Genomic DNA, 25,245 nt, shown 5'->3' with positions numbered 1-25,245 from the left:
CGGCTGTTCGTTTCCCCTTGTTTTAGCCTTTATTTATGTGAAATAAAAATGAAAAGAAGGCAACTTAACACAGAGTCAAAAGAATAAAAGAAAGAGATTCAAAAAGATAAAATCTCACCTTTTTATTGTACACAATTTTTTTTTGCTGTTTGAATAATTTTTTTTTAGCCGAAAATTCTGTTGTTCCTCAAACTCTTAACTCTTTTCTTTTATTTTTAGTGTTGGCGTTCTTAAATTACCTGTTTATAGATCGTAAAAGTATAATAATACTCAACTTTTTTTTTTAAAGACTTTGATATAATGGTGTATGTTTTTCTTAATGTAATTTCATGTAGAAATAGCCCATAAAAATTAAAAGTTTTTTTGAAACAAAAGAAGAAGAAGGAGAAGCGCCGAAAAAGAGCAAAAGCGTAATAAAACTCTTTTTTATTTCAAAAAAATTGAATTGAGCATTTTTGTGGAACTCATTCAACTTTAAATTTAATTGTTTATTCTCCTATACTACATAAATAACATTTATATTATTATGGGATGGAGAGCTGAATGAATGAATTGGTTATCTACAAAAAAAAAAGATATTTTCTCTTCCACAAAAATTGAAATAAAGAACAAATCTTATCGTCTTCTTCCTCCTTCTAGCTTTAATTTTTTGGTCGGTGCATTAAATTGTGGACGCTTTTGGTGTTTGTGACTTTTGATTGATGAATTCAATTGATGTTTTATATCTTGAGTGATGATTTTTGGTGCTGGATTTGAATGGTCTTCAAAATTACGAGTCAGTAGCCTGAACAGACAAGGAGCCACAATGAGCATGCTCACGAAACTGAGAATTACTCCCGTTACGACTCTGTGTTAATGGTAAGACTCGAAGTTGCATCTGACGGCTCCCTGATGGCTGATTTTGCCCAAAAAATGTGAGATCCAGAACATTGCCACTTTTGGGATAATAAGCAAACGTCTGGTACCAATTTCAATAGAAATTATCAATATTTCTTCTAGTCAACTTAAAGCATAGCTTGAAATAGATTAGAATTTTATAAGGAATCAAGTTGACTAGAGTCGACTGTTCCGTACAAAATCTGAGTTGTCTTTGAGCTCTGCATCTCTTAAACTCAAATCTAAATTGCAATACAGTTTAGAATATTGCTGAATTCAATTCAATCCCAAAGAAACCCAAGCAAGACTCAAGATCTTTAAGAATCATCAATATCCTTTAAGAATCCCCACAAACTATCCACATATTCATCAACCAACCTAATCATATTGCTAGTTCACTATCAATAAACTTGTATAAAAGTCTGAGCTAAAAAGCTAAATGAAATTCAAATGTCTAACAAAATATACAATTTTTTAAGATAAAGAACAGTCAAGAAAACATTAGATATAAAGTGTATAGTATATATAAAAATGATGACGATGACAAAAAGGACGGGAGAAAGAAAAAACTATGACATTGTAGTTGTTCCATTAATGTATTCTCATCTTTATTTTGAGTGAGCAATAAAAATGCAGCATTTTATTATGTTCAGGTTCTTTTTGTATTTTGCCGTGAGCCTGTTTTGATAGTCACATCGTTTTTTTCATTGAGAAGATATATCTACAGCTGTATATCGTCATTTGAGGAGTAATCGAGAAGAAAAAGACATCAAATAAAATCTTAAAGAGTTGGGCAAGATTAAAGCACATTTTTATTACGCATACCTATATCGAATCTAAAGAAAAATATTTTATTTTGTTTTAATAAATTCTTTTATAGATATGCGATTGCTTAAGAACTTTCTCCGACCATAACACGGCAGGGATGGGTTATGTATGCATAATGTGTTAAATGAATTTATTTAAATGTCCATTCTGATTTCCTTCCAGTGGCTTATAATGAGTTTAAAACGATATGTAGAATGGATTAACATGTATAAAGTTTTATTTGGAATTCATAAAACTGATTTATGGACGATACATTCTTGGGAATAACAAGATGTAAAATTCTTGTGATGTTTCCGAGTGGATTGAACTGTTTTTTGGTTAATTTTCAAGATGAATGAATTCATTCGTTGAAAATCTACCGAGATGAGACAATATTTTCAAATTATTCGTTAAAAATCTACCGAGATGATAAAATTTGCTTATGATTTACAATTCATCATCTCAGAATTGATCTGATTGATTCTATCTTCTCAGAAACAGACAATTCTATCCCATCAGACCCAAAAAATGTCACATCATCTCAGTAACTGCTTAAAATTCATCAAATCAACAAAATCCCGTCAAAATATTCTTCTTAAAAATGCATGAAGGCATTGAACGACAAAATGTTGCACTAGACAATCGCAAAATTCATTGGAAAATTTAGTCATCAAATTCCTAAATGGCAAAGTTTTATTACTTAACAATGCACATCGAATAAAATTTGAATTTCACATAAAATTCTTCGCTTTAGTCAGTTTAGTATTTTTGCATAAATGCGAAATTGAATGTACAGCGAATTGTAATATGACAACCTACAAAATTGAAATCCAATTAAGGCACTGCCATGCACTTTTGATGATTAATGACATTCGTGCGTTCTTGTTAATTTAAATTCATATGCTGTATTAGCATTATTCTTTTTAAGCGATTATATTGCTATCATATGCATAAAAAAATATAATTTTTTTTAACACTTCCTTTAGGCCAATTTCGATTGTCTAAAGTCCACACGACGACGGTGTCGATGATTGTTGTTGTTGTTATTACTGTTGATGTAGATGTTGATGACAACAGCGACGATGTGTGGCTTTGTCAATCGAAAAAATAAATTATTTTATTTATTCATTTGTGCTTACATGATATTTTTCATATATTATTTGTGTATGACTATAATAATTTTATTTATACTTTACTGTATGTATACGCGAGCGATTCATTCATAAAAATATAAAGAACACACAATGAATAGCAAAAAAAGAAAAGGAAAAACGCATAAATAATTTTGAATTCAATATGCTGCGCTATGCACAGAATCTTATTGTTGTAAATAGCTGAAAAATTGCTTATTATTATTATTATTGTGAATTATTAAGAACGGAAAGTAAAGAACATTCTTTTTAAGCTACGCGGCGCCATATTTTGGTTCGTTCGAATTGCCAGCCGATTCAGCAATATAAATTAGCTTCCCTTGTCAAATAGAACAGAAAAATATGATTTTCGTCTACAGGATGTAGTGGTCAAACAGAAATGTTAATTTAATACTTGGAAGAATTAATTATTACACATTGCTATTAACTTTTATTGTTTTTTCTCTCTCTCTCTCTCTTACTCACTCCTATACATATTTTATGCAGTCCTCTTATTCTTTCATATTTGAAAAAAAAGTGTATATATATATCCGTAATCTAATGCGCATGCACATCACAATTCACAAGAACTTTTTATCGCATTAAGCAATAAAATAAAATAAAAAAAAGTTCTTTTTGGGGTCGTTTGGTTGGTAGGTGACGTAAGGACTTGGCTTGTTAACTAGCTGATCTACTCCTTTCCGACTATCTATGGAGTTCAATCCCAAGTCATGTCTAATTTTCGAAGCTCTTTTTCAATTTCACCGTTCTAGATACGAAACTCGGTTCGTGTTGTTGGGTGCAGTTTTTAGATCTTTGGTACATAATGTGTCTCGACTGTTAGGTATACAAAGATATACTAGGATCTGGATGACTTCCTTTACATAAATCTTGCACACACGAATTGTAACTAAGCACATTGCAGGTCACATCAGGTCTTATGACGTACATCAGGTCTTATGACGTACATCAGGTCTTATGACGTACATCAGGTCTTATGACGTACATCAGGTCTTATGAAGTACATCAGGTCTTATGACGTACATCAGGTCTTATGACGTACATCATGTCTTTGCAATGCACAGAGTTTGTAAGTGGTTCGGATCCCACTATAAACTGTAGGTCTAAAGGGTGTGGTACAGCAGATTGTTAGTTAGAGTGCATCCAGCTCATAAAGCTAGGCCCTTCAAGTCCTCACAAAGTCTCTTTACAAATTCATTTAGATTGTTTGACGCATACAAACAATTGGCATGGTTTGACACCCCTTGAGAGGCTCCTACCCCCTCCTTAAGAGCGTCACGTAATAAGCTTACATCCCCTTTTTTTCTAAAATGTACCAAATGTATCTAAAAACAACAGAAAATTTATACTATATGCAATAAAAAATGGAGCGATATCACAAAAATGTTTAAAACTGTAGAAATAATGTCATGTGAAGTGACATGAACCTATAAATAATCAAACTTTATTGAATGGTTTCTGTTCTTTTTTTATATAAATTTTTGAATGTCATCCCGTAAAAAAAAAAATACTTATGTGCGTATGTACATCTGTGAATTGTTATAATAAAATATAAAACTTTAATCTAATATGAAAGACATAAATTTAACAATCCTATTTAATGTTTGAAATTGCCGTTCCTTCCGCATCAATTCAGACAGAATAAAAAAAAATGTTTACTTTAGCACTTTATCGCTCTTTATTTTTTTTGGGTTCCAATTTATGTGTGTGTTGGTAAGGATTCCTCGCAAAAGGCGACAATGCCAAACATGACATTTTTCCTCAAATTGTTATTTTTTTTCCTTTCCTTTTTTTTTGGTGTATATCCTCAAAAAATGGCACATATATATTACATTGATACCTGAATGAATTCTCTTTCTGTTATTTTTGTGTGGATTTAGAGACCCCATCGACAGCAAAAAAGGGAATGATTTAAAATAAGACAAACATATGACCGGAGCGGATACTTCTCGCAATATGTCTCGTATACAATAAATATACACATATTATACTCGTTAAATTGCCCTACTCTTCTGATTTAAAGAAATTGATAATCACGATTATAACACATATTGTACAAGAATCTTTTTATTTTTACGAAAAGACAGAACAGAAGAGATATATACATAAAGTGACATACACACAACAGCGGGCGTCAACAATTTACAAGAAGTGAGGAAAAAAATATATAACTAATCTTATTGCCATCGTTTATTGAATTTAGGGGAGTAGTGCGATATATTAGTATGAAGTACTCTTCTGCTTTTTTTGGTAATAATGGTACACATGTTGTGACTGATTATCTCTCGTTCACTTTTTTCCATGAATTGAATTATATTATGTTATTAATGTAGTGTGTAGAGATAGGCCACTTGATAAGGATTAGAGTGTGCCAATGGTGACTTTTACTTGAGTTGGAATTGACTTTTTTGATTTTTTGAACACTTTTAAGGTTACTGAATGCTTTTAGGTTAGAATCCAGCCTGGAATTCACTGGAAAGTAAATTCAGGATCCAAAATATTTTTACTGAATGAATTTTTTGTTTTGCTTCCTTTTTTTTTACTTAATGAACTTTTGATGCAATAAATTGCTGCATCATTTTTGTTACTGAATGAACTTTTGATGCGAACATTTTTGCATCTTTTTTTACTGAAGTAACTTTTGATGCGAGAGATTTTGCATGATTTTTTTATTGAATGAACTTTTGATGCAATAAATTTCTGCCTTATTTTTTTTCACTGAATGAACTTTTGATGCGAAAAGTTTTGCATTTTTTTGTTACTGAATGAACTTTTGATGCAAAAACTTTTTTCACTGAATGATCTTTTGATGCGAACAATTTTGCATCATTTTTCATCAAGTTAATTTCTAGTTCAACTTCTTCAGCAAATGATTATGTTTCCCTCAATTTGTCCACATAACATTTTTGTCATTTTGGCTAAACAACATGAAATTTCCATTAGCACACCCTTCCGAAGAATTCATAGCTCTCTATTTTACCATCCATTGTTTTTCTAGCCCAAAATTGTGAAGGATATAGTGTCTCTTTTTGGGTGATAGAAACGAAAACATAAACTAAATGAATCATAAGCAATAAGCAACAGAAAAAGAGGAGAATTAAAACAGCATGTTATTTCCGAATGTGTCCTATCTAGTGTTTATAATCTTCTCGTTTCTCAATGAACAAGAACTAAAGAACTGAAAAAATGCCCAATTTTCACACCGTTCAACAATTTTTTTTGTTAGGTGCTACCAAATCCGACGGAATCAATTTAATTTCATTATACACACACCATAGCTATAACTTCGACAGTAAGCAATAAAAAACAAACTAGCAATCACACGAGGAAAAAAAGAAGAAAAGGCACAAACTTTAGAGATTATTTCAAAGAGATTTAATTAATGATCTTCGTAGCGATTTATTACCATATTTCTACCGAAAATTAATTTCAATCTAGCTATTGTTTCAACACATAAAGTATTGTTATATAGTTTTAAAGCACTAAAAAGTCAAATATAATAAAAAATACTCAAAAATGCTGAAGGCAGTGGCAAGATAGACAAAAGAGCGTAATAGATTGTTTAATTTTCACTTGGGTGGAAATAAGAAAAATGTTATCAGGCAGCAATGTACATTAGTCACTAGACCAAGCTTCCCAAAAATTGGTTATTTTTTTGGAGATGTGAAGCTGTTTATATATGGAACAAAAAGAGATGGAGGACTTTACGAATTCAGAGTGCGTAAAAGTTTGTTTTCAATGTGATTTTTTTGGAACTTTTTTTTGTGTGTAGCTTGTTGTAATAAAATAGAAAGTTTGTTACATGAATATTGTGTGTTGAGGGTTCTTGGACTGAATATATTCATTCTTCAGTTCTGGATGTAGATCGTGATGTTCTATTTGAGTTTGAGGAAATTTGGATCAAAATCGAACAAATGTTTGTTTGAGGTATTGAAGGAATAATCAATATTGAAGCTTAGGGGTGTGTTCAGGGGGTCTAGTTAGTCTCTGCTAAAGCTATTAACAGCATGTGTACAACCTTGGCTCTTTTTAGTGCAAGTTTCACTAATTCTTATATATTTTGGGTCTGTTCAATATTTTGGAGTATCCATAAGCTCGAACAGAACGCCGTGTTTGCTGTGGAACCACTACATCACTGCATAAGCAGTAGGACGTAAAGTGGTCCTTAAGTCACCGTAAGAACGGATTTGGATCTATTTTTACGACGAAAAATGCGGTTTGTCACTTTTTGCCGCTTAGGAAAATCTTTCAGATTACAAATCACATAGCAATCTAGCTACCCAGTTAGGAAGCTATAGAGTGTCCCGATCATCATGCCGAGTTCACTAGGGCAATGCTTGGTCGACGTTAGGTTCAACTGACGTCATCGTTACAATGGATTTCAATCCATTTTAAAGCAAAAATTGCCAAAAATGTGTCGCTCAGGTTTATGTCCAATCTGACTGTCCTTCCCATTTATATCAGCCCTTGAATACAATCTTAACAAAATCTACAACCATTAGTCCTAATCATACCCCCAAAATAAACAACCTTCATAACTTTGCAGTAACATTACCATTCAATTGCATAAATAACAAGTAAATTTAGCTTACTCGAGTCAATAATTTGGACTGCTAATAGCCAGCAATAGCAGACAAAAGCTTGCTAACATGAAAAATTACATACAATTATTTAAGCAAATTTTCTTTTGTGTATATTATTTTCAAGAATTTGTTATCATAACTAGCTCTTTGATAAATACGATTACAAGTAGCACTTACAATTTCCTTAATGGCTATCCTTATAAATATATAAACAAGATTGCAAAAAAAATATACAAATCAATAAATTTATTCATATAATTTTCTCCAATGAATATTCATTCAACATTACATTACATGGTGCGATAGGTTACAAGTATAGCGTGTTTTACATAGTAACGATGCAGCCCGAGTGGAATATGGGAGCTTCATAATATATATAAAATGATGTAGAAGTTGAATGAAATTAATTATTTTACAGAGACAAAACATTAATTCTCCTCGTATTTATTTTTTGTTAACTGAATACAAAGAAAATTAATAATGAAAAAAATGTGAAACACCAAGTAACCTGATATCGCCCGAACAGAGCAAGCGAGAATTTAAATTTCAATTCCCATGAATGAGACACAAAACACCACTTAATACTTAATGCAATCGAAAAAAAAGCAAACGGCTCGCATTTAGGCGCGAGATAAGGAAAAGAAACACAAGAATAATATAAAACTGGAATTTTTTACTTCTTTTGATAATCAAAAATCATTAATATGTTCGTAAGTCGTAAGCATATTAATGTGAGACGATCTTCTCAGATGTCGTGCGTTTTTATTAAGAAGGAGAGGATGAAAATATAATAAAATATTGAAAATATACACAGACATACCGTCAAGCCTCACACACGGCTACTTAAAGCGTCAATATCAAAAGGCTGAAAACGATGAAACCATTCTCCAATTTACACCGAATGATTTATAATCTCTCTCTTACTCGTCATTCCATTCTTCGAGGTCCCGTATGTTAGCTAGCCTTTTTTTTTCTTATTTTGTGCCTTTTTTTTAACCATTTCTTTTGTTCTTTCAATTCCATCTCTAAGAGAAATAAAAATGTGTTAAGTAAAGCTCGACGAGTGTCTTATCGGCAAATTTTAATCGACATCCGCCCAAAATGTTTACGTATAAATTTTTCATATAAAAAAATATAATTCAATAATAGTGAGGATGAACGCTACTTGGGTAATTTTTCTTCACCTAACATTCTCTCTCACTCCCGCGATCTCTGTTCTTTTTATTTTTCGTCCCAAACTTTGCATGGATGTTGTGTGTATCTTTGTTTTAGCTGATCTTGTGGAGTTTTTATGGGAATGGAGTGGTTTTGGGCAGATTGTCTGATGATGCTATGATGATTTAGTGATTTGATAAGTAAATTAGTGCTGAATTTTAAGGAATTGTGTCTTAATTGCACGAAATTTACTGTCAATTTAAAAATATTGTTGACAATTTGATGAAGTTCAAAATTTTGAACCTTAAAAATAATAAATTCAAATTATACAAATCCGTTAAATTTTGATTTTCAAAATTTGAACTTTATCAACAAAAATTCAAATTTTAAAATTTGAACCTTCAGAACCAAAAATTTAAATTTTTAAAAACACTAGAATTTCAAAATTTGAACCTCAAGTTTGAAAATTCAAATTTTACAAAACCGTTTAAATTAAAATTTTCAAATTTTGAACTTCAATCTTAAAATTCAAATTTTTTAAATTTGATAATATTTTTGTATGACAGAATTCAATAATTGACGCCCAAGCTATCAATATCTGATTCCTCCACAACTACTTGATATTATTATTATTTCCAATATCTCTTAGCACACCAACCAATTTAAATTTTTTTCATTTGTTTTATAAACTTTAAAAAATAAAATAAAACAATGAAGAACCACCGCAGATTCGAAAAATAATATAGACTGCTGGCTGACTGGCTGGCTATGGCCTCAAATAAAAAGAAAGAAAAAACATGAGACACAATAATGTAATGAGAAACAAACAACAGAACAAAAAATAAAGTCTGATTCTGCAAAAGAATTTTTTGTTGTGTTTTTCATTCATAAATTTTAAACTGAAACATTTTTGTTCTTTTTAAGTCAATTCTCATTGTATATTTTCCATGGTAAAAAGGGATTTCTTCAAGGATTACGAACATGTAGGTAGACATTCTTCTCTACTTGCTTGCTGACTTATATTTATCAATAGACATACAGAACAGAGATATGAATAAATTTTATATATATTGGATGAGAAAGTCTGTTTGTCAGATGTGTGCATGGCACTGTGTTGCAGCAATAAGATTAATTTTGTTTTTTTGTTCCTTCTTCGTTGTTTTTCTTAGGATGTGCATACATAAATGAATGTAATGAGATTTGTAATAATAATGTTTTTAAAGCTTCTTTCCTTACTATTTCCATTTTTAAGCAAATTAATTCATATTTCACATTGTTATTTAAATGTAATTTTCAAACAAAATATTATTTTGTTGGTGATTTCAGTTAATGTATGTTAATTCATATATTATATCTGTTTTTCTGTTTTTTTTTTGTCGGTCTGGTGAATTAGCTGAGTTGGCAATTAAATTTATTTTTACTGAAAAAGTGTTAAGTATGAATTTTTACAGAGTCCAAATGTGCTGATATTATTTATTTAATGACGTGTTAATAACTTTTTGGGTTGTAAATTTTAAAAATATCACAGGAAATAGAATTAGAGCTGCTTTTTTGGGGATGAATTGATGGTTAAGCTGAATTTCTAATGAGATAAGGTTGGAAATTTATTCAAATCTGACAGAATTTTGGTTCAGATGTTTACTTTAAATTGTTACTAAGTAGCTAAGTGATGAGAAACAGCAAAATGGGATTTTGAACTTCATAAACTGTCAAAAATATTCAAATTTTGAATTTAGAACTTTAAAGGCGAATTCAAATTTTTAGTTTTCAATTGCCAAAAATATTCAAAATTCAAATTTTGAACTTACAAAAATTCTCAAATTTTGACTTTCAACTGCCAAAAAATATTCAAATATTTCATTCTCATCAAGCAAAATTTTTCAAAATTTCAAAATCCGTTACTTTACAATTTATTAATTACCCAAAAACTTTTGATTGATTCCAAAAGGAATTTAAATTTTAATAATCCGTTAAATATTCAAAAATGTGTAATCCGTTAAAATATGAACACGAAAACAAACTTAAACCACTGTCGAATATTTTAATACTACACATTTCTCATACCTAAAATTGGAAGAAATGTGATTAGTCAAAAGTGACATAATATAAATTAATGTTGTACGGGATTCAAACAACACCAAAAAGAACAGACAAAAGTAGTCAGAGTAAGAGAAAGAATGAGAAGAAAAGAGTAAATAATAAGGTTATTAAGTTAGACTACACAAAACGGAAAGGAGAAGTCTGTTGCCCCAGAATCTAATATGTACTATGAGAAGAAAAGTGTCACATCATAAAGGAGCATATGAGGTGAACTTTAAGAAAATTTCTTTTTTTTTTGTATGTCGTTGTCGTCGTGCATCTCAAGATCATGAAAATGTACCAAAAAAAGATATAAAAATCGGAGCCGACAAGGAATTGATTTTGTCGTGCATGTGGCATACGAATTACTTGATTTCATAAAAAAATCATGCTTCGACAAGTTGTCGACAAGCGATTCAGAAAAACACTATAAAAAATCAATAAGCTCCTAAAACATCATCAACAAGAACCGAAATTTATGACTCCCACAAGACGCTTCAAATTATTGATTTTTATTTCATTCTTTCATTCTGTTGCTGCTGTCGTCAGGTTGCGGTTGCCTGAGAAAGTGCACTTGAATGTCTTGTTGAATGCTCCACCCATTCGCGTACGAACAAAGTATCGGGAGTCATACATAATAACAAAAGAAGCAGAAAAAATCACAGTAAAGTAGAAAAGACGACAAGAGTAATGTTGCTGATGCAGCTTTATTCAAATGAATTAATTACTGAAAACCATCCTTTGCTACTCATTGTATCCCCCATCTCTCACGTAATGTCCGATAATAAAAATGAAGAAGCAAGGAAAGGAACGAAGAAGAAGAAAAAGTAAAAAAAATCAATGAAAGGAAAACAAGCATGAAATGTATAAATGTATGTAAAAATAAAGGAACATTACTTTCAAGTTATATTCTTGCTTCTCAACAAAATTTCATTTTAATTCAAGCGGATACCGCCGAAATAAAATATAAAAAATAACATTTTAAAGAGGAACAACACGAAAAATATTTTTTTTTGTTGCTGTTCTTCTCTCTTCATCAAAAGAAATAAAATTGCTCGCTACACCCACGTCAAATTATTATTATTTTGCTCGAGCTAAACTGCATTTATGATATATTTGCATATATTTATTTATTGGCCTTAGTATATCCATAATTCTTTTTTTTTGTTTCTCCTTGCTATAATGTGATACGAGAATGTCCATGAAATGGAACATCGAAGCGCAGTTTTTTGTGGTCAGGAAGATTGAGTTACAATTTTGAGGTTGCTAACGGTCTCTTTGAGTTTGAAAATATCAAAAAGTTCAAAAATTCAGAATGTTCAAAAAATTTGAAATTTTTTCACTGAATGCACTTCACTTCGAAAAGTTTTTCTCAAATTTCTCTTAAATTAAGCATTCAATTACCAAAATAAGTTGTTAGTAAGCATGTAAATGATAGCAAAAGCAATTTATGACAACTTAGAGCTAATAAAACATAGTATTTATCAAATTCTAAGCCAAAACAACTAGTAATCCTTATTGACCACCCAAAATCAACCACAAAACTCATTCTTATGCATTTAGCGATGAGCACAATCCTAATGTATGCGGAATTTACTTCTATCCACATTTTTATCTGATAAAGATGGAATAGCTTATGAAATATTTCTTGATTGTAAGAACTGCCCCACATTCTATACCATGAATATACACACACGTTACTATATACCATAATGATGTAGTTTAACGATGAAAAAAATAAGGAGGAAAAGACTGACTGCCTATAATTAGGTGTTAAAGATATAGCACCACTTTTTTTTTTCGGTCGAAAAGAAACTTTCATAGTCGTTTTCCGTATTTCAACCGTACATACGCTCGTACGTACACACTTTTTTCATTATATTTGCTTTTCCTTCATCGCCTTTTCAATGATGGTCGATTATTTTGAGCTCGTCTATATACACATAGGCTATATACAATTTTTTGGTTTATAACATTTCAACACGCCATGATAATTAATTGTTAAATGCATTTAATTAATTGAAAGCCACGATTATGACGCTGGAAGATGAAACAGTGTAGAAAGAGAAATGGAGGGACTGGTTTTTAAGTGTAAAAGCATCAACCAGAAGCTTCGATTTAACGATTAAATTCATGCTGGTTGTCGGAGATGACGGTTAATTTATGGAAAAATGACGCCACCATTTTGATTCCGATTCTTTTTTTTTTCGTTGCTTTCATCCCAATTTATCAGTTAAAATATAATTCGACTTGTTTTTATTATTATTTGAGAATTTTACTGATTATGTCGTTTTTGCAATAAACACTGAATTTATTTCATTTTCTACGCCATTTCTATGTTTCATTAGCAACCGAAATGTTATTACAGAAAAGAATGAAAATGAAATAAAGAAAAATTTATTGCGGTCTTTTTGCCTTTACTTCTCTCGCTGTATGATACAATTTTTTTAGCGACGGTAAAATTGTAGAATAGAATTTTTTGATGACTTGGGAAATGTTGGTGAGGTTTGGCAAGTTAAGAGATTTTATTTGAAGGCTAATTTTGATTAATTTTGAGAAATTTCTTATTTTGAGTTCATAAAAGTTCAAAAATGTTCAAAAATATTAAAAAAGATTCAAATATGGTTCAAATTTGAATCACAAAAATACGTTAGAAACCTAATTTGAATCTAAAACTTTGAACTTTAAAATTCTGCATCTTAAAATTTTGAAAATCATGAAAATTTTGAACTTTAAAAATTATGAACTCAAAAATTTTGAACTTTTGAAAATTCTAAATCTTAAAAAATTTTGAACTTTTAAAATCAAAAAAATTTTGAACTTTAAATTTAAAAAAATTTGAACTTTAAAAGTCTGAATTTTAAATTTTTGATTTTTGAATCTAAATGAAATTTTGAACATTAAAAATTCTGATTTTCCAAAATTTTGAACTTTAGAATTCGAAATTTTAAAATTTTGAACTTTAAAATTTTGAATCTCAAAAATTTTAAACTTCAAACATCAAAATTCCTACAAAATTCAAATCAAAAACTTCCGTTAACATTGAAATTCTTCAAAATCATTTCAAAAACCACAAAAATCAATTTTCTAACTCATTTAAAAATGTTAGCGCCAACTCACCACCCCACAAACTCCATATAAAAGCCAAAAAGAACCGTCACAACAACAACAATAACAAGAAAATTTTTTTTAGAAATTGATTAACGTGTCAAGTTTGTCGCTCGAGAAGTACTTCATAAAGCACACTATAAATTTAGCAACAACTCACATACCGACATGAAAGCAGACGAAATAAATGAAAGAAAAGAATTCTTTATTTTTTTTTTATTCAATCAAAAATAATGTGAATGACTTATGGCTGTGAATGAAAAATTTTGGTGTGTACGAGAGAGAGAGTTGGCAGGCAAAAAAAAGGAAGACAAATCGATAATCAATCGATACATGTGTATATGATATAAAATGTATGAAGCAATAGCAAAAGCATGTTTTCAAAATTGACAAAAAAAACAAAAAAAAAATTTAATTGGCAAAATTATGCTTCGAGACCGATAGCAAGTACAACAAACATACCATATAATCACTCGTGTTCTGTCACTTTTCATTTTCAATACAAAAATCACAAATTAATTTTCATCGTCATCACAATCTATGTATATAGACTTTGAATATACATATTTTTCGAATTTTCGTAATTAATTTCATGAAAAATACATAACAATAGTGGTTAAAGCGAAAAATTTGAAATTTATATGCCCAACATTTTTGACGAAATGTCATTTGTAAAAGCTCACGAAAAATCGCGCATATTTCCATGGAAAATTTTCACCATTTTATTTTTTTTGGGGTAGAAAATTTCCTCATGCTACACAAAAAAAGTAATATATAGCAGCAAACCAGCAATATTATTGTGATAAGCGAAATGGTAAATTAGCTTTTTATCAGGCATCGTGCGTTGTAGTGAAATTATGCTATGGCAATATAGTTTTATTATTAACTTTTTATACTATTTTTTTTTGTTGTTGTTGCTGTTTGTTTGTTATGATACCTATGTAGTGTGATGTCGTATTGTGTTGTTGTCGTACACTACATAGTACATGGTGTTTTTGGCTTATTTTCTGATAGCGCAAAAATTGCTGTTCAAATTTATGTACACTGAATTATATTTTTTTTTTCAAGTTTATATTTTTGTTTTGTCGCTATACGATTGTATAACATTACAAATGTTTTACGAGTATATTTATATATGACTGTATACATAAAAACATTCATGTTAAAGAAATTCTTTTATTTTTATTTTGAGGACTCTTGGCGGTTAATTCACACAAAACCAAAATGGCTTCAAAATATATATAAATTAAATGCGCTTTTGAGGCTACAGCATGTACAATATCTACATATATATAGAAAACCACATTACTTTTCAAGCGAAACAAATTTTTCCTCGTTTTCTTTAATATATTCACTTCCATTCTCAAGCTCAAACACACAAAAAAATGATTTTATAATAAAGTTAAAGTTAATAGTAGTTTTACAATTATTTGTTATGTTTCTTCCATTATTATTTTCTTTATTTCTGTTGTTATGGTTTTGTTTGGTTATGTTATCACAAAAAATATATATTCTTTTTATTACTCCTACTAACTACTTTTTGAAAAATGAAGAAGGTTGAACATTTTCCGAGATGTGGTCGGGCAAGATTCTTTTTTTTCTCATAGAACGATTCGATGTTAACATTCTAGGCAGATAATTTGATTCCTTGAGATGATTTTAGTTGCTTTTTTGGGAATTTTCGGGAAATTTTGAGGTTAGATTGAGTATATTTTGAGTTCATTGGGTCATTTGAAGCGATAGTAGATTAGACAGTGTGGAAAGTATCAATTCTCTTAGAATAGAGCAAAATTAATCAAAAAGATTAAAACATTTTTAAGGCTATCCTGAATTTTACTTTTGAGGTTAGGTTTAATACTTTCGGGTTTAAACAATACTGGATGATAGCAATTTAAATGACTAAACAAGTGGATTTAGGTTATGATGAATTTTGAGGTTAGATGACTATTTTTTTGATCAATTAATTAGCAAGATCTTTAGGTTAAACTTCAGATGAAATTTGAGGTTAGACTGAACATTTTCGATATTTTTGACTAAATTCAAATAAATTAGAACTATTTTAGACAGCAAACATCTAAATAAGGACATTCAACTCCCAGACACAAACAATTCCAAAACCTAACCTCAAAATTTAATACATTTTTGACCAAAAAACAATTTAATACATCCAAATGTCCCTAAAACAATTTTTCATCACAATTAATAATTACAAACTATCCCGTCTGTCAAAAATTTTTGCACTCATGTCAAAAGCTTCCAACTTTATCACCACAAAAACTCTAGTCTCTAAAATTAAATCCTTTTATCTCCAAAAAAATAAAAATGTTTCTCAATGTCGAAAAAAGAGTAAAAGAAGAGGTTGAGATGTTGGGTATGTAGCATGTACCGAAATAACAATTGTAAAACCCTTGTTCTGTTCACCCACAAAAACACACAGGGTGACAATGAAAAGTTTATTATGCTGCTTCCAAAAGAACATTACCAGATTTTTAGTTAGATTCAATGAAAAACTTTTAATTGTTCCATGTGGTTTCCTTAAACAAAATTAACTTACTAACAGAACTAGATAGAGAGACATAGTAGCATAAAAGTATAAAAGGGCTTAAGGCAAGACTGAATAAACTTGATGATGATGATCTTGACATGATTTGTTATGAAGATGTTAAATTGAATGTGACAACACACAACTACATGCGTACAGCAGATAGGACAGAGAGTAGAGTTCGAGTTTTCATCAACACCCGGCATTATGGCATGATAAATAATTTTTTTGAGGAGCACTTATTATGGCCAAAAGAAGTTATCTTCATCATTCCTTTTCACTCTCTGCATGTTATTCATTCCATAAAAACTACAAACTACTACTCGCTTTATTTCCATCCATATGAATATTAATTTTATATGCTCGAAATATTCTCGAGAAAGGAGTAGCAGCAGCAAAAAGGCAAGTCAAGATTCACACAGGCAGTATGTAGAGGGAAAGATTGTATTATGAAATACAGAAAGAGGAACGAACAAGCCTTTTGCCATTGTTGCCTTTTTGTATGTCTTGTCTTCATGAATAAATTGTGTGAAACAAGCCGTACACAAAACCATGAAATGAAGAGAGACAATAAATTGGGCCAATAATAATTTCTCAGTTTGCTAATGAATGCATGGCAAAAAGGCGACAAAAAGAACAAGTTTTAAGTTCTCATTCTTTTATTTTTTTTGGTGTATATGTTGTTATTTAAGAATTATAATTATTATATATTAGCCTCCTCTCAACATTTATTAGCAGAGCATGAAAAGAAAAAAAAAACTTGTCTTTAATATGTAATAATAATAATTTTATTTAATAAGACTTGCTCGACATTTTTAAAAATGAATAAAGAACTTTTCATTGCTTTTTGTGTACAACAACATAAGTTCAAAGAATATAATTCTTTTTAATTTTATTCACATTTTTGGAATGGAGTTAAGAGCTGCTCTTTTTGGGGGTTCTCAGCAAACGCACCTTGTGTTTTTGATTGAATCAGCTCTTACGGTGTGATTTAAAAAGGTTGGATATTAAGCTTCTTAATGTTATGAGATTGTTGGATTGAAGCTACAACATATTGTAATGATTATCTAGTTATTAAGCTTCTGTGTGATTTTTATTCAGGTTTATGGGTAATTTATGGATGGATATTATGCTTATTTGATTATTTTCATCAATAACTCTTACAGACAATGAGCATATCCATTTAAATGAGTGTGCTAATGAGTATACTCAATTAATATCATTGAGCATGTTCAATGTTGTTGTTAATGCATTCGGACAGCGAATTATGAAATTTCGAAAGAATTGATTTGATGCTTCATAAAGACAAACGACGCATGCGCGTAGATGCCTTTACACAAACTTGAAATTTGGATGATTTTGAAGCTATCAATTTTGAATTTTTTTGACTTTATGTTCACAAATGTAAATATTCAAACAGCACCTGCTTAATGGTAAATTGAAATTTTAAAGATATTAATCCTTCAACATGTTGAGTCACATGTCTAAGATGCTTATTACTTTAAATTGAGAGAGTTAATAATTTTTTATTTTGAATAATTTTGAGTTTTCGAGATAAAATTCAAATTTTTGAAATTTACAAATTTAAATTCTAAAATTTAAATTCTAAAATTTAAAAATTTAAACAAATTCAAACTTTAGAAATTTTGAAATTTAAATTTTGACATTTTCAAACTTGAATTTGAATTTTAAATTCAAGTTTATAAAATTTTAAATTCAAATTTTTGAAATTTTCAAATTTGATTTTTGAAATTCAAAATTTTGAAATTTTAAAATTTTAACTTTTAAAAGTTTTAATTTCAAATTTTTAAAATTTTAAACTCAAATTTGAGATTTGAATTTAAACTTTTGAATTTCAAATTTTGAAACTTTTAACATTTAAATTCTCGAAATCTTAAATTTAAATTTTTTAAATTTTTAAAATTTAAAGTTCAAATTTTTGAATTTAATTCTCATAATTCAAACATTTGTTAATAAATGTTTTAGGTATTAAAAACGACACTAGTCAAAACAGTTCAAGATTATCAAAATAAATGACCATTTGATCCTCATCGATCATCAAGTTAAACATCGAGAAAGCCTCACACTGTCGAGCATACAATTCAAACACCTGGATGTACCGCAGCAAAAAATTACCGCCTATATCCGAGAACCTCTACTCCACAAAGATTTTTATAAATGTTTTTATTAAAAATTATTGCCACAAATTTTCACTCTATAAACTCACTCAGTTTTCATTTCATTTTATATGCTTGTGAATAAATATAACAGGCAAGAACAACTACAACAACTTAAAACGTATGTAATTAATGTAATTATCTTTTACGTCTTATGATGTTGATGATGATGAAACGTGTTTCGTGGAAGTGTTGAATGTTAAATTTAAATTTTTTCAAATCTTTATTAATTTATCATATTCTCGTATATCTTTTCACACTTTAAAGTACTTCAATTGAATTCTAATTTTTTTTTACTTTTCTTCTTGCCTATTGTCCATTTCATTACTTTTTTGTTAAAAACTGTTCCATTCTTTAACATTTTCTTGACAAATTAGCATTTAAATATTCTCATCTGTAGCTGTTGTTAATCTTTTATTTGCTTAATTGAAAAATAACAAATAACATCAGAATCTGAAAGGCATAGCATAAATCGAAGTGTGTTAAAGAGTCGTATCCAAATGAGCGAACATTCACAAAAGAATTGAAATCCACTACTTGAAAATAAAAAAAAAAGAAAGGAAGAAAAAAAATAGCAAAATTGAAATTTTTGTTTCCTTTTTGAAAGAAATTGCAGACACAAAAGAAATGCGAGAAATGCTTTGAGTCGTTAAATGAAAATCCCATCAATCTTGCTTGATTTTTCTCTAAATAACACAAAAAAGAGTGTTTAACTTCCAACTGCCACAACTTGCACGTTTTTTACACTTAATTCTTTCTTATTTTTGATTGACCTTTTTTTTCTGTGTTTTTTTTTTTGTCTCCAGGATAAAAAGTCATAAAAATCACATTCTCGATAACAATAAAAGGATCACACACTCAGTTTACATTCAATTTTTTTCTACCTTTTTTCTTTCCATAAAATAGTGGGAAATTGACTTGTTATGCAGTTTTTTGTCATCCTAATATATCACATAGATGATAGATAGATGAATCGATTAGATAGATTCAGGCTGTAGTCAGTTTTTTGAGTTAGGCAACAGGCAGACTACAATGTTTTGTGAATTTTTTGTGTTGTTGCGGTTAACAAATTTTTATTCACAAAAATGTTGAACATGATTCTGAGAAGATTTAAAGTTTGGATTAGAAACTCTTCTGGATTAAAGTTATTTAATTGTGAAGAAATTCTTGAGAAATTTAATTTGATTTTGGTGAATGGAATTCGAATTGATTTGTAAAATTGGATTACTGGTGACAAAAAGGCATAACAATCATGAATGGTGAAAACATTGAATATCTTAAAAAGTTTTAAATTTCATTTTTAAAATTTGAATGAATTTTAAGTTAATTTTAAAACCTAAAATCAACTCGGATTTCAAATGTAAAATTCGATTCAACTCCAGAAAATTCCTAAAATTTTGCCGGTTTTTTTAAAATTATTCGATTTTTATTCAAATTCTTCATAAACTTTACATTTTAAAAATTCACAATTTTAAAGAATTTAATCAAATTTTAAACAGTTCTTGAAGTCGACTCAAATTTTGTGTGAAGTCAAGTTGACTTTGACCGACTTTTCCTTATGAAATCTAAGTCGATTTCTAGATCTAAAATTTCTTTAATTAAACTTAATTGTAAATAACAAATCAACAAAAATCAATTTTGAAAAAAGCCGGTCAATTTTTGAAAAGATTCAATTCAAGAGTTTTTTGTTAACTTTTCTTTAAAATTCATTCAAAATCAAATTTTTTCAATTTGAAATCTTCACTTTTAAGTAAAATATGTCAAAATTTCTTTAAATTTTTGAATTTTAAACTAAAATTTCAATTCTAAATTCTTTCAATATTCAAAACACTTTTATCAATCTTCAATTTCAATCTTTAAACACAAAATCATTTTAATCACATTATTTAATCAACAATTCCACAAATATTTCTCATAATTAAGAACATTAAAAACATTCAAAATCTTCACAATAGATATTTATAAATAAAATTCCAGAAGCGCCAAATCCAAACTTGAAAACAAAAAATTCATTAACGAAATGAATTTTAAACAATTTAATTCAAATCATCCGCCTATCCCGTCGAGTTTCATCTTCCCACAAAACAAAATATTTTTGCCGAAAATCTTCTTGAATAATTTCCATATTCTATCGTCGATTCATTTACATAACCGATCTTTATCGCACTATAAAGAGTTAATTTTTGTATTATTTAATTAACTCTTATCAATATCAATTAGATTTCACCTTTATTTTAATTAATTACAATATTTGTCGCTTACCTGTGTATTTGGCGACCCACGGAATTGTGAAATGTGTGACATTGTTTTTTCACCTCCGTTCGATCGCCGCTCGCGTATCACGGTTTCAATCATTCAATCAAAATTTCTTGTAATTTAATTTATAAGCCCACATATTATAACAAAACAAACTTTAAATCGATTTCATAATTTTTGTTTTTTTCTTTTCTAAAAATTTTTATATTTTTTTCCACTAATTTAATTATATATAATTATTGTTATATCCAATATATTTAATTGTTTAATTAACTTGTTGTGTTGTTTTTGAAATCCAATTTAATTAAACTTTTTTATTTTTTTTGTTCAGTCGATTAATCCACAAAGTTTCACTTAAAAAATTCTCAATTTTTTTTCACAATTTTGAGTCACAAAAAAAATCCGAAAAAAATTCACTTTAATTTTTTTTTATTCAAAAAACTGTCACGGATGAGATTGATAAGAGTTTTATTGAACTTTATTTAAAGCAAGTATCAAGTATAAGTAAAATCAAAACTGAACTACTATCTTTGAAGACACAGAAAAAAATAAGAGTGTCGCTTGATTATATTATATTAAATTTTTTTTTTTTTATTTTATTTTGTTGTCTTGCCTCTCTTCAAATCACTTTAAAAATCAATTAGCAACTGAATCGCTTGTCGCTACCGCGGCGCGTATCTCGGGCTATGCGCTTCAAGTACAAAATTAATATTAAACCACAGAAACACGACAGAATAAAAAAAAAGTATAGTATAGTTAGTTACAGACTCCTTGTGCAAAAAAACAACTCGCTATAGCTGTACACGGAATAAAATAAAAACAACAATAATACTCGAGTATTATCAAATACACAAAAAAATTTTATAGAACATACTCGTAACATGAACATGAACTTAAATGTTTCTCAATGTTGTTTTTTTTTTTACTTTTTTTTTTTCGCTTGCCTTCTCCTCGCGAGTCTCTCTAGATATACATACGTACAGATATATTTATGTATGTATCTACAGCTTTTTTTTTTTCAGAAATAATCGTCACATATAAAATTTATCGTAAGCGTAGTAGCAAAATGTTCTTTCTGTTTTTATTCTCGCTCCGAACCGAGAAACACAAAAAAAAAATGTCAGGGCAGTATATATAAAAATGCTGTTAGCTCCTATATGTTTAGCGTTTAACTAACTTTATGTCTTGTACAACTGATACCTGAACAATATTTTTCTGTGTTTCTGCCTTTTTTTTCCCCCGCACACTACTTCCAACCAAAAAATTGAGAAAAAAATGTTGAAATTCTCTCCGCAGTCTCTTTTTTTTCTGTGTGTCGACGACGTCGTTGTCGTTGTCTCAAATACAACAACATGTACAGCACATAAAAAAAAATAGGGAAAGAATGAAGAATAAACACAAAACAAATACATATACACAAATATCTCGCGTATTTCTTTTCTGCTGGTGCTGACTGAAAAGAAAGAATAAAAATTCGGGGTTTTATGCTTGTTTGTATGCGCAACGGGCTTGTTGTGTATACATGCACGAGACACATCCCATCGTTTACTTTTTTTCATTCATTTCTTTCTTTCTTTTCGCGCTACGGGGCAATTCGCTGTGTATTATTTTATTTTTATATATATCCAGTACAATCGTATAAGTAGAGAGAGAGGATGATGATGATGAAAATAAAAAAAAAAATACATGTATATATGCGTGTATACATTAACAACAACAACATCAATTGTGAGTAGTAATAACAACAAACAATTTACGCGAGAGAGAGTAGCAGCAGCAGCAGCAGCAACAGCAAAGAAGAAAAAGAAATGTTCGTAGAATATAATAATAATATTAAAAGGCACAAAATGAAAAATATAAAATAAATTGAGTTGATTTGAAATTTAATTGTTGACGGAGGGAATTGGGTGGAATGGGAAGTGTGCTTGTCGTTCCTTCTTTTTTTTTTTGGTGGAAATTTCAGAGGATGGAGTTGGAAAAAGAAAAAAGATTTCATTAAAAATTCTCGTGTATTGTAAACATTCTAGGTTTTTTAAGAGTGTAATGCTTTTAATGCTTTTGCTCCTGCTACTGCTACTACTTACTTTTATTTTATTCTTTCCACTTTCTGTTAATATTGCGAAAACTCACGAGATGATGATGAGAGAGAGAAACAAAATGGGGGGATGGTGTATAAGTATGAAAATAATGTATTATATGACATGGTATGAGGTTTAAAATTCAATTTTGTTATTTACAATGATTTTTCATTACAGCCAGCCTCTACTGCTGCTACTGCTGCTGCTACTTTTTACTCTTCTCATTCTCGTTACATTTGGTTATTATTAAATGTTATTTAGAATTTTAAATGTATTACAAACACTTTAGCAAACGATATTGAAATTTCAATTGCTCGATTCCACTCACACTCTATATTTACATCCCAACAATCATCTTCAGTCTCTCTCATTCATATACTATATCGTACTTTAATTGATTATTAATTTTCTTTCCCTCGGGTATTGAATTTATTTATACTTTTATTTCATTTTATTTATTTTTCCTCCTCATTTCAATTCCTTCTTCTTACTTACTTACTTCTCTTGTGCTTATTATTACAATAATATTACACAAGAATTGGCAAAATAAAGATTGCTGATTTTGCAAAGAAAAGTAAATCGTTTTTCCACTTAATCTTAAAATATGTCATAGATCTTATTCACAATTTTTCTAACTTACATATACAAAACATTTTGCAAGGCATTGGCACTGCGGTTCTATTTTTATTGTGAAAGACTTTGGGGAGTTTTAAATTGTGATTTTTAACATTTGGGGCAATCGACTTTCTTTAGTGTTTAGATTTATTGTCCTGGAGTTGTGACTAATATAATGTAGATTTAGATCATTGGATCTCAAACCATGCTCTGCGAGACACCGTAATGTGTCATGAGAAAATCCTACGTAGTGTCGAAAATTTTTAATAAAATGACAACAATTAATAATATCTTTAATAAATCTTCAAAAATATTAGTGACTTTATTTAAAACTTCAAAATAACTCGGGGCTATATTTGTTGCTATTTTAGCAGAGGTAGAAGTCGATTTGAATTTTTTATGGAGTCAAGGCATTGACACTTAAAATTGTTTAATTCGAAACAAAGAAAAACTCTCATTCGGTGCAATTGAGTCTTTCAACCACTTTCATCCGGAACAGTTGAATCTTTTATCCGAACAAAAGAAATTTCATTCGGATGAATCATCAGTGTCAATGCAATGTCTTGAGTCGAGTCAATTGAAGTCGATTTTTCCATACAAAATCTGAGTTGACTTTGAGTCAGCTTTTTAATCAATACTTAAGTGAGATAGAAGCAATACCATCGCTAGGGTACAGCGATGAAACCGCGTTTGAGTTGGAAGTGGAGCTGTCTTGTCTGTCCCATTTTGATGGCTATAAATAAGATTTGTCACAACTGGTCACTCACGTAAGTCACAAATCTATCTCCAGCTATTTTAACACTAAAATTTGCATGAAGTTATCCTAGCTTGCACCAGAATTATAAGTCTTTACATTTTTGTAGTACCTATTTCATCTAAGAATAGGAATTATGATTTTTGATTTTTCCCAAGAAAGTGCATAGGAATCCGACTTAGCCATTTAAATTTGTGTTTTTGAGAAAAACCGGAATTTTTGGAAGAATTTGAGTAAAACACAGTTATTGACTAGACTACCCCATCCCGAATCCGGCACTAAGAAACTCAACTCTTTAGTTAGAATTTTATGTTCAGCCTACAATATCTTCCATTATTTAATCCCATCAATTCAAGCTCTAGTTTACACTTTGATTTTAACAAGATTACAGTACATAACTCAATTTATGATACATAAACAAAATGCACATCAAATGATATCCAATCAATGATTCAAGGTCAATTGTAATATGAACCACAAAGAAGTCTACCCTCCCTTGATGATGAAATCCAATATTGATAGTAATACATAGTGAAAAATCCTTGTCAAAAAAGATTTATATACATAAAATAAAATAAAGTAAAATAACATACAATATATTTATACCAAGAGCTGTATATCCACATAACAAAAAGTGCTCTGTAACCAAAAAAAGGAAAGGAGATACGTGTGTGTGCGAAAAAAAAAGAAAAATTTTCCCTAAAGCATCAAAACATGCCTAACAAACAAAAAAAAGTACAAATTTTCCCCTCGTGATGAGAAGTAACATTACACACAAGAAGCAGCAGCTACAGCAACAACAACAAAAAAATATTGTCAAGAAAGTTAACAAACGCAATTGTTGAGAATAACAGAACACGACTGTTACATCAACGATCCACTTTGCCATGGATGATAAAAGATTTTGTGATATGTACACAGTAAATGTGTAATTATTACACAGCAATATATAGCTATGACTCTCTCTCTCGTCTCTCGACCTCCATGTATTGTTGTATACAATTTTTTTACACTCATGTCGTCGTTGCCAGCAACTACCGCTGATGCTGCTACTTCCTTTCCTT

The 25,245-nt window shown here is 29.5% G+C and overlaps 1 protein-coding gene across 1 annotated transcript in view; it reads right to left on the bottom strand.

Annotated features, from left to right (window-relative positions):
- The window catches only part of mirr (iroquois-class homeodomain protein mirror), a 61,985-nt gene extending 40,981 nt beyond the window's left edge, over nt 1–21,004 (bottom strand). The window contains exon 1 of the mRNA XM_070653599.1: nt 20,741–21,004. Within this exon, the coding sequence (XP_070509700.1) occupies nt 20,741–20,833 (93 nt within the window). The 5' untranslated portion in view covers nt 20,834–21,004. The remainder of the gene's footprint in view (nt 1–20,740) is intronic.
- Between the last annotated feature and the right edge of the window lie 4,241 nt (nt 21,005–25,245).

Source organism: Chironomus tepperi, unplaced genomic scaffold (genome assembly GCF_022539635.2).
Source record: "Chironomus tepperi strain 1889 unplaced genomic scaffold, CSIRO-AGI_Ctep_v1 contig_68, whole genome shotgun sequence".
Lineage (NCBI taxonomy): Eukaryota > Metazoa > Arthropoda > Insecta > Diptera > Chironomidae > Chironomus > Chironomus tepperi.
This window is presented reverse-complemented; position numbering and strand designations above follow the sequence as displayed.